This window comes from Electrophorus electricus, chromosome 26, assembly GCF_013358815.1.
Source record: "Electrophorus electricus isolate fEleEle1 chromosome 26, fEleEle1.pri, whole genome shotgun sequence".
NCBI classification, from domain to species: domain Eukaryota; kingdom Metazoa; phylum Chordata; class Actinopteri; order Gymnotiformes; family Gymnotidae; genus Electrophorus; species Electrophorus electricus.
Genome location: NC_049560.1, coordinates 813,351 through 824,598, shown reverse-complemented (window position 1 = coordinate 824,598; position 11,248 = coordinate 813,351). Strand labels below are relative to the sequence as shown.

The window sequence follows — 11,248 nt, the reverse complement described above, 5'->3', positions numbered from 1 at the left end:
TCAGACAGGCAAACAGTGGGGCAGGATTTGAGAGCTTTTCCAAGTGTTTTGAGACTTGGAGATTTATTCACCTCCACAGATATGTCAAAACTTCATATGCACGTTCAGCCGGTTAAACGGGGATGAATAACACCTCTAATGGTTGCATTATCCTATGAATGGCTGGCTTTAGCAATCGCATTTAGTGTAATTGTGCAGCGAGAAGATAATTCTCATGAATGCTTCGAGAAAGTCATATTTTACTCGGAGTCTGAAAGTAGCCATCAGCTTGGCTTCTCATATAAGGTACACCAGCTCGTCAAGAGATGGAGATGAGAGTGTGTCTGGAGCTTGGTGTCCTAAATTACAGGATATTAACATTAACATAAGCCAAGTGCATTGGTCCAAAGTGGTTAAGTATATTTTGGCACAGTTCCCGCTCATTATAAGAAAAACGAGACTGCATTGAAACTCTGGAGGCAAAGTGATTACTAGTTACATATATTTAAAAACGTGGTGAAATCTTGAAATATCACCACAGAAGTCCTTTAACACTGTATGGCTGTGCTGGGACATGCACTAGAGACCAATGTGAGAGGACAGTACACAGAACAGAGCGTGCTTAAACAATGGCTCCCTCGCTTGTGTGCACTCAAGTGAGTCCCTGAAGTCATGGCTTACAATGTAGTGCCTGTACATGTAGCTTCGATCCACTTCCTGCATCACATTCCAGGGGGCAGAGTTTCACGGGAGCTGACATCAGCTGGTGTGATGCAGGCCACAGCATTTGTAGGCCTCGGAGTCTGAAAATAGCCGTCAACTTTAGACCAGACAGACTAAAGAATCTGTGGGCATGAAGAGCATATTGTTCAGACACTACAGCAAAACATATCAGTTTTCTGAGAACTGACTGCCATTAAAAAATTAAAGACCAAAAATACATAAAAGCCTAGCAAAGTCCCTCGTACACTGTAATTTTGAGATAATGAATGATACTGATGCAAGTCAGTAATGCAGCCCAGCGCATGATTCCAGAAATCCTTCTGTGCCATATAGAAACAAAGTTGGAAGACTGCTTGAACGTTTTTCTCAGTGTTCAAACTTAGGATGTCCTTCATTATACAGTACTATAAACCACATTATTTCATTTAATGAGTCATTAATCTAAAACACTTTTTTGTAATTATTCCAAATTATCGAGATCGATCTTTACTTAAATAATCAGACATTTTGATAGCTATAACCTAGGAATAGGTCAGGATGAGTTATCATAGATACTGATGTCAATTAGCAAATCTCAAATAGCCAGTATGTCAACATGCAAAATGATTCCCCCTATCACCACTAAGATCTCAATACTTCAGGTTATTAGGTAATAAATGACTGCAATGCTGTAGAAGGCATTGCAACTTTAGTTTGCTGGACTTTTCAAATAAGATACACATTAAAAAGGCAGGTGGCGCTGTCTCCCTCACATTCTTATGGGAATTCTTTTTTGAGTCTGAGTTCCGCTCACATCATCGAGTTACGCTGAGAGTCTTGTTTACTGGGCCTTGCTCTGTCGGACGGGTAGTGTGAGTGAGAACCAGCCACTGCGGTCTGTGTCGTTTCGTTGGGGCAGAGCAGTCATCGCTATCTGCGGACCGGCGGCTGAGGTGAACACGACTTCTGCTTCGATTTACTGAGCTGAGCTGACCCTTTCAGCGAGCGCAGCCGTTAGTCCAGCAGATGGACGCGGCTCAACAAAGACAATAAAACAGCAGCAATGTTCCCAAGCTCCAGTCTCAGGGTTAAAGGACTGAACAGTCCTTTATTCAGCAAAACAACCAGCTAAATCCGTTAAATCTCACGCTGAATCAGGCACGTGGAGCTGGGGAAATATAAACCTGTGCAGAACTCCCGGACTCGGGTTCGACAACCCTCATCTGTAGTATTTTCTGGACGCAAACAGATTTGATCACATTGCTGTGTGTATCCAGACACAAAGCTCACTGCTCTTCATGAGTGCATATGGTGAAGATTCACAGTTTATGCCGGGAGACTGTTATTGTTGTAAGTGTGGAACATTAGGTGATGATAGACTGAGGAATTTTTCCACATGCCCAAAGATACCTTGATCATACTGGCCCTCAAAATTTGTTTTCTTCAAAAGCAAATTATAGACTATATAGTCCATATGGTTTCTATGGACTCCATTTCAAAAACAAGCCATATGGAAACAAGCCTGTCACGTTCAGTATCCATGATCCTCCACGGTTCCTTTTCTTCCCCCTCTAACTTGATAATTTTTTAAAGAACATGTGGCCAATGTCCATTTGCATTAGCCATAACAAAAAAAAGGTTATTCAAAAGAGTGAGTCACCCTAGCATTTTTATCATGCTTACAAGGAGCCCCTAGTCTAGACAATGGATCTAAATAGCTATTTCCACTCTGCCAAATGATCCTGGAAAATGACTGTCATCTGAAGCATCAAACACACACAAGCTCCCTGTGGGACTTGTGAGACGAAAACATTAAAAAGGGTGAAAGAAGAGAGCTTAATGTTTAAGGCTTGTGTGGGTAATTGATGGGCAGAGTCTGGTGGCCTTAACTAGCTGTTGGAGGAAGGGCTGTAATTTAGATCTGCGGCAGCCCTCCACCCCAACTCATCATATAGATTCTGCAGTAAGACAAATGAGAGATGGGTCCTGTAGTCTCTCTCTCTTACACACACACACACACACACACACACACACACACACACACACACATATGCACACACACACACACACACACGCATACACGCACGCCCACACACACACACACACACACCCACCCACACACACACACACACACACACACACACACACACACACACACACACACACACACACACGCATACACACACGCCCACACACACATACACACACACACACACACACACACACGCACGCACACACACACACACACCTATCATAGGACATTTTTCTTTCAGCACTTCAAGTATTTGTATCAGTTTTCAGAAAGTGCCTTTCAAACTCTACTGCATCAACCAATTACATAATCTTAAATAATAATGCTCCAACAGCTACCTCTAATAAGGCTTCTTGTAATTATGTAAATGATAAAATAAATTAATATAATAAAAATAAAATAAATAAAATTAAAGAAATATAAAAGAGGAAATTAGTCTTATGCAAAGTGTGGCTTCCACTAGCATGGAATCATCTGAAAATGTGGATCAACACACCAGTGAGTGGGTGCATTGCAGTTACTTTACACCAGTCAACCAGTCAGCAGCAATGGGAGCAGGGAGCTCCTTCGACCTGAGCCCCAAAGCTAAACCATAAACTATCAGATCTAAGAACATGTAGTGGTTTTCCTCAGTTTTCATCTGCTTATTGTGAGTGGTAATTAGACTGTGATGATTTCCTGCCCTGTTTCATATTTGCTGTTTGATATATGTCCTGCTTCTTTGATTAATAACCAACCATAATTAAAGAGGCATGAGGTGCGTCATTTCTGAAAACTGTGTCGAGGCGTGGGTGATTGAGCAGCAAAAGAAAACAGGCCCAACAATCCATGTGATGGAGTTAGTGAACGTGCAACGGCACATCAGCAGCAGTGTGGCAGCGGTGTGGCATCGGTGTGGCAGCGCACAGCTATTCTGAAGCATCACAGGATTCATAGAGATGAAAGGAGATAGACATCATGCAGCTCTTAAGATGAGAGAAAATGGTGCTTGCTCTGTCCTATAGTACAGCTCTTTCTGCACTTCTAGATCCTTTCAGGAATTTTCAGGCTAACGATGTTACCTTGAATCCTGTACACAAATCATGGGAATAATTAAATTTAAATGATTTAAACATTTAAATTTAAGTTATGGTGAATTCTATAGCAGTGTTTGTTATGACATCTTTTTCTTGCTTTGTGGAACAGTGCAGAAGATAATTTGCTCATGTGTTCATTATTAGTTCATCCTTTGAACACATTTAAAAATGGCAGTAAGCCAAAGGCACAGAGCTCAAACATAAACAGGCAGAACTGATGGAGTATGTTTGGAATCCCAATGGGCAAATGTGTATTCATCATCCACTGACCCTGCGCTGCACAGGTCAGCGTCCCTGGTGGCGGTGCTGGCCCTTCCCTTCATAAAGGCAGGTTGACATCATAGCTGTCTACGTACTTGCAAGCTGTCATATTTAGACTTTTTTTTTCCCCTTACAGTCCTTCTAAAAGATAACATCACTGTCTGCATTTTGACATCATTCTTATGTAATTCACAGTGTGTTAGCTGTTCCCCTGCTTGGGTGAAACTCCTTTGTGTGATTTGTAATGTGCCTGACCTCTCCCTCCATCTAAGAAGGTCAGTGTCAACTGTTAATGTAAGTTATGTTCCAAATACATTGGGACGTCCCCTCTGCTCGGTTAAAACAACATTTATTGTTTTTTCTTTTTTTTTTCCTCCTGGGGTGGGGTGGGGTGTCAACAAATTAATAAATAATAATAAATAATTAGCAGCACAAGCAGTCCTTGTTTTTTTGCTGTATGTAGGCCTAAATAGCATTGCAATTAATAGCTCATTTTTAGATTAGAAGAAAAGATGATTATACGTTTTTCATGTCTTTTTGCTATATAGACTCATATTGTATGTTTATTAATGCAAAATAATTTAATTTATTACCTCCATTTCATTATTCATCATAGTTATTATTTCCAGAGTAGCCATTATATAAGGAGTTTAATTACTTTTTTAATGAAACAGTTTGTTCACTGCAATGGACTGGACTAAAAGGCCCTAAACTGGTCCTGAATCTCTTCCAGACAGTGATTAAGCCCACGCTGAAATACTTTAGTTTGGATGAAAATACCTTAGTCCAGAACGAAGACTTATCAGCAGCCACGCAAACCTCAGTGCTCCTCTGCTCATAACCCAATCTCTTAATCTGTCAACATGGAGTATTTTATCAAATAGGGCAGTGTTGTGACTACAGGCTGATGGAGACATTCTGCGTTCATCTCCACTGCTCTAATACTGCAGAACTTTCATTACATCTGCAGTTTCAGACTTCTGATTAGAGACCATGAGTAGCAGTGCATCATGGGTTGTGGGTGTGCAGGATTCTTGATGCAGATGAATATCTGCAGCTTCATGGTAGGGAAAAAATGTATGAAGGATGTACAGTTCTCACTGTATTAATTGTTAATGAGAGTGAAATTCCATGTGATTGGAAGTTCCTACTACAATGGAAATCTTTCTGAAGAAAATGTTGATTTAAATACAGGAAATTTCACCTATTACCAATAGATACAGAACAATTAATATAGTGCATCATGGTAGTGCATCATTTGTGAAATGTAAAGCATATTTCACATATTAAAGTCAAGCAGTTTTCATGTAATGAATTAACCACAAAAGCATGATATAAGGTATGATATATTGCTACAATGTAAGAGATAAGAGATAACAATTTTGTCAATAACTGAGAAAATAAGTTATAGAATATTCTATATATCTCTTAATCATCTCCAAAGAGCTTTATTTTGAAAGATTAGAGCTTGACACTGACTCTTTTCCTTTTCAAATGACTAAAGAACAACTCATACTACAAATCTTTAAGATAAGATATAATGAATATAATATGCATCAGAGAGTTAGAGCAAAATGATAGTTCAGTATAATGCACTCAGATGCTCCCAGATAACATCAAAATTTCTTTATTATCAGAACCACATGGGAAAATTAGTCATAGTCTCAGCCAGAGCATTTCTTTTCACCAGGGCAAACTGTTGCTAAATAATTTATGACAATACTAATTGAGGAACTAGGCTCTTGGGATATTGGCTTCAAAGAAGATTTTAGGCTAGGCACACAGTCTCTTGTGAGGCTACATAACCTTCTCAAGACATGTATTACCACTAGGAATGTGAGCCTCATCGTTGCTGGTGAAATGCATTGATATACTAGAGGCCAAAGTTTCAAAAAATGCACCAAACAACCACGACGGAGCTGATGCATAGACGTCCTGCATCTTCTCTTCCTTTGGAAAAGTTTGAAGGCCTGTACTTTTAATACTCCACAACCCAGACTGCATCATACAGTGAATAAAATGATAATGACAAAAATCTAAAACTTAAAATTGTAAAGGTCCATTTCCTAGACTCAGTTAAAGCCTAAGCTTAGACTAAAGGAATTTTCAAATGCTACTGGCACTGCAATTTAATCTATTTGGTCTATGTTCAGGAAACCAGCCCTATGTGTATACCAACCAGAGGTTAACAAGGCTGTAAGGCATTCTTTCATAGGAAACTGGTTGATTTACATAGGCTATATATCAAAAATGTCAAATTATACATACAGATGATAATGGCTGATGTGGGCTACAGTAACATTTCTACACAATACAATACTAAAGGGAGGAGAGGCACTATACTCATCTTTATAGATCATCAGCTAACAATGAAATCTAGTCTCTTCAGCATGAAGAAACATGCACTTTCAAAGCTTGTGTGTCAGTCCCATAAAAAATGCTTCTGATATGGTTTGATGCATGACACTACCTATTAAGATCATGTGCACATTAACAGAATGAGTTATCTTGGAGAAGACAAATGACACAAATGTGTGCACTCATTTATGTCCCTTGTAGTAAATATACATCAATTCAGCATGCAAGATGCTATTAAAAAGGATAATGCAGTTTGTGTTCCGGCATAGCACTTGAGGACAGGAACCGATAGATAAAGGTGAGGCTCCTTGGATACACACCATGTTGCACTCTATCCATTGCCACTGAACTGGTCCCAACCTCAGAAACAGCAGTCTGTGGGAACACTGGGTCCAATAATATAGCATATTCCAGTCTGACCACTGAATCTCACTGCACCAAATTTTCAAACTACACGTATGGCACTCAAGATGTACCTGGCTATAGAAGACACCGACACCAAATAGTTTTCTCTGTCGAGCTAATGGCGCCATCTGGTGCCAAACTACACTCAATGCATGGGACAACTGAATTTATTATGGTACACAACTTCGCGTCCTAGTGTACGCTCTTGAAATTAAACTCTCTTGATAGTCTTGCCACTACAGACTTGCCACTATTTAGTGAACTTTGCACAACAGTTTCTGCACATTCACTGGAAATATTTAGTCTAGCTCTTAAAGTTCTAGATGTCCACAGATCAACCACAGTAAGTATACAGCAGTACAGCTCATGAAGTAAGTTCCTGCAGAGCTTCTAAATTAAATAAATAAAGGACACCAGAGAGCTTGAAAAATTAAATGAAGCATTTTTAATGTTACAATACACAGTTTGGCAAACTACATTGTCCTATTCTACCATAACACTGCAGTTAGCTCTACAGGCACAAACACCCATCACTCATTGGTTCAATTAATTTACATTTGCAGATCTTTAGTATCTGAGGACTTTGAAGTCTGTACTTCAATAAGTACAGGTATCTCAATAAGATTCATGACAGAATATCATAAATTTAATAGTTCTGAGAATGTTCCTTGAAGACAAAACATGCCAATGTAACTTATACAACATACTACCAAGCAATATCTAAAAATTAGTTACTAGCATATTTGTATTTATTACAGGCCAGAATTTTCAAAAATAAAAAGCAAATTAGAAAGCAAGAGAGAAAAGAAAGGCCACATTCTTTTTTCAGTCACCTCTTACTAATAGAAACTATGGTGAAATATAACACACCCCAAAATTTAACTGCCCAATGCAGCACAACAGCTGCCATAGGACATTATTCAGGTTAATACAGAGCACAACAAATGCACATATTGTATTTTTAAGATCTGAGATCTGACAGTATTATTGTCTTTAAAGCCTCTGTAGTTGGAGTACCAAAGCTACCCTGCCAGGTGCAGATAAATAAGGCTTTAAAAGCAAGTTCTTATTATTTACAAAGGACATGATAGCTTCTCAGTTTTACATCTGTGAATCCTGTGTTGGTTGAAATCCAAGTTGGTCAATATGAATACCCCATTATTTAGTCCAGCTGACTTTAGGAATATCATAATGCTCTGTCAGTGTGTCCAGATGTCTGTTAAATTCCTAGATCAAGAGAAAGATGCATGTTATTACCAAACATTACCAGACTACTCTCTGAATACATATTAAGGCTGTGCCCTTCTGCAGATGTGCTTTTAAATATTACATGCCAGCATGGCAAAGTCAATGGACAGAAGATGCAGGATGACAATTCTGTCAACCTTAATTGATTCTAAAAGTAGCAAAAATAAATTCTTACCTCAACTCTTCGTTTGTGTGTTTTGGAGGCTTTGGTCAAAATTCTTTCCATTTGCTAGGGAAAATTGAGAGAGAAGAAAACAAAACATGTTTCAATAAAACGTGGGAATAATGGCATCGACCATGTCACTGCGAGTTATGCTGTGCATGACTATGTGTGACGAATATGTATGTGACGAATAAACCACACTTGACAATGACTAGAATAGCAGCATCAACAACTACTAGTCCTGGGAGCCTTTAAGGGTGTCTAAAACAATTAGTTTCAGGTAACTAGACATCAGCTTGATGGGCAATAAGACACGTTTACGCCGAAATGTTAAATTATCTTGGAAAGGGATACGTACCCGTTTTTCTTGTATTTTGTCAAACGCAATTTGTGCTGGCGTCCTTTTGTCAACATAGACTTTCTTTTTCTCTTCCTCGTCGTTCTGAGCGGTCAGCACTTGTTTCTCCAAGCGTTTTCTTTCCTCTTCTGTCTTCTTCTTCCTGTTTAATTGGTGTATCATTAAGGTTAATGCATCTGGCACTTACATATTCTTCATTCTCTTAGTTAACTAGCTATCTTAATAGTTTAATTCAGCGCACAAACTACGGTAGCTAGCTAGCGCTAGCTATCTAGCCAAATGTTTTGCTACCAGCTATGCTAAAATGCTAGATAAGGTAACCCACCGGTTGCGTGTGTAGCTAGTCGAAAAGGTTATGTGGGAACTTGAAATTCAAGTTACGTACTTTTTACCGGACGAAACATGTCCAAGTCCTTTGAGTTTCAGTGAGCCTTTCTGGACAGTCGAATATTCTGCCATCTTCTCCACCCTGACTTTTCTGGAAAACACAAAGCCCGTAAACTCTGTTCGCTTGATATTAGCGCTGGAACGTTGCTGCCATCTAGTGGACCGGAATGCAGCTAATTGGCTAGCTAATAGTTTATTTTCAGATCAGGTGTGACGCAGTAATTCTCACTCTGAATAGTTGTAGTCTCAATCTCAATATATAATAGCAATAGTTATATGCTACTGCTTTTCGTGGTAGCCTTTTTTGCACCTTTATATTATACTGTTAACTATAGTTTCGATTCAACGGCTACAGATTTGTGCACCGCAATATTAATACTTCCGTCTTCCCGGAAGTGATGCGGTCTTACTATTTAACAGCATGGTGCAGCGGGCTAGTAAGAAAAATGTCTCTTAGTAGCTTACTGAGTTGTTTTAGGGGTACTAATATCCATCATTTTAGTTCACACGTTGAGCTTTGCGCCTACACTGTTTTCAACAGACAATGCCTGGCTCGCGGATATGCTAAGAAAGCTAGTATGATTTTTGTTTTTAATATTTTATGCATTGGGCGCTTGCTAGCGTTAGCTAGCCAGTAAACCCTGACCTTGGATGTTACAAAATTAGTAGCAAGTAAGGGCGAACATTGTAGCTATAGGCTGTTTACCGAACATGATATGAAACATCGCTAGCTAAATAAAGCCATTAGTTCATCTTTTCTAATGCAGCGGTTTTTATTTATCTATTTTTGATGTTACTTGTAAAGCACAACAAAACGGGAGAGTTTAAACTAATTCCTAAGTATACTGAAATGTATTTGTTCTCTAGCTAACATGTTTGTGGCTTCCCGCAGCTCCCAAAGGGAAGGGGAAAATGGTCAAGGAAGTTCTAAAGGGTCCAGAGGTGTGCAGAGACCCAGAAAAGCTTGTCTCATATGCCATAGGAGTAAACATATACAAACAGGGAGAGGATCCCCCACTTAAACCCAAAGAGGAATATCCAGAATGGTAAGAGTAAAGAATATTGTAGCAACAACATTATTATTATGTGAAACTGAAGTACAGTCACCTAAATGTTGTTTGCTGTTTCCAGGTTGTTTCAGTTGAACCTTGGCCCCCCTAAGAAACTCAATGAAGTGGATCCCGACAGTCGTGAATACTGGAAACGTTTAAGGAAGGAACACATGTGGCGTTTTAATAGACTGCATAAAGGCAAAAGATTCTGAGAAACTGACGAGGCACTACATTCTTGAAGTATTTCTACTTTATGGTCTAAAGTCTATATATGTTTAGATATATCAGTATTTAAAATGTTGTCTTTTTGTTATATAATCACAACTGGTTCCTACTTCCAAGTTATGTTTAACGTTCTGAAACCAGTTTGATGCGTCAAACTATGGATTTATGCAATTTTACCGGAATTATTTTACCACCAAGGGCTTGCAATCTAAATTATGATCACGTATCGTTCAATGTACACAAATTGCTTTGTCAGTGATAATTTCCTTGAAACATAACTTAAAAAAAGCCCTATAATTTCGTCGCAATGTACTTCCTTTTCCCGTTGTGTTTCTGTCGAGTCTTCTTCGGGTTCCTGGACGTGGGACAGAGTGCTCCAACTTTTGCTTTTAGTTTTAGTTAGCTTAGCTAACTCGTCCGTTATGCGCTGTTGTTGCTTGTGGAAATGTTATATGAACAGCAAAAACATTTCATTTTCATTCTTTGCCATTAATAAACTGAGCTTTGTACAACACTCCGAATATGCTCAAATTAGTATAGCCCGACGTACACCATGTTTAACTGGATCTATATCAGACTATACCTTTACTTTCATACTCTTCAGAAAAATGGACATTTGCTTAGCACCTGTGAACATTACTTGCACGGTATGAATGAACACCCGGAAATGGTTCCGATACAGCGGACGAATTCAGTAGTTCACTGAAGAGCACGAATTATGAATTTTTAGCTATTTATTTAAAATCATTTTAACAAAAGATCTGTCGCAGGGGTGCAGAAAACGTCAAATAAATACGTGAAAAGGGTCAAATGTTAAATAAGGTGAACGTCCTCTTTAAATTCATTTTGTATTATGTTGCCCAGTACTTGTTCAGTTCGTGGCGATCCGATTTCCCCCATTCACAGGGTTACAAAAAATGTGAAAGGTGCACTCAGGAGACTTTGCCTTGGGCATTGCCAAAGTATTTTATTTATTCTTCTCTGGCTGAGATCTATTACTTT

General features: G+C 38.9%; 2 protein-coding genes across 2 annotated transcripts; one reads left to right on the top strand and one right to left on the bottom strand.

The window, feature by feature from the left end:
• Positions 1-7,238: 7,238 nt before the first annotated feature.
• fam32a (family with sequence similarity 32 member A) lies at positions 7,239-9,094 on the bottom strand. Its single transcript, XM_027005476.2, has 4 exons — positions 8,968-9,094; positions 8,583-8,724; positions 8,237-8,290; positions 7,239-8,040 (listed from the first exon to the last, which is right to left on the bottom strand). The coding sequence occupies exons 1-4, from the start codon at positions 9,039-9,041 to the stop codon at positions 7,972-7,974; spliced, it is 339 nt and encodes a 112-aa protein (XP_026861277.1). The 5' UTR covers positions 9,042-9,094; the 3' UTR covers positions 7,239-7,971.
• A 281-nt stretch (positions 9,095-9,375) lies between these two features.
• mrpl54 (mitochondrial ribosomal protein L54) lies at positions 9,376-10,760 on the top strand. Its single transcript, XM_027005475.2, has 3 exons — positions 9,376-9,406; positions 9,862-10,015; positions 10,101-10,760. Exons 1-3 carry the CDS (start codon positions 9,391-9,393, stop codon positions 10,231-10,233), a joined length of 303 nt encoding a protein of 100 aa, XP_026861276.1. The 5' UTR covers positions 9,376-9,390; the 3' UTR covers positions 10,234-10,760.
• Positions 10,761-11,248: the final 488 nt, after the last annotated feature.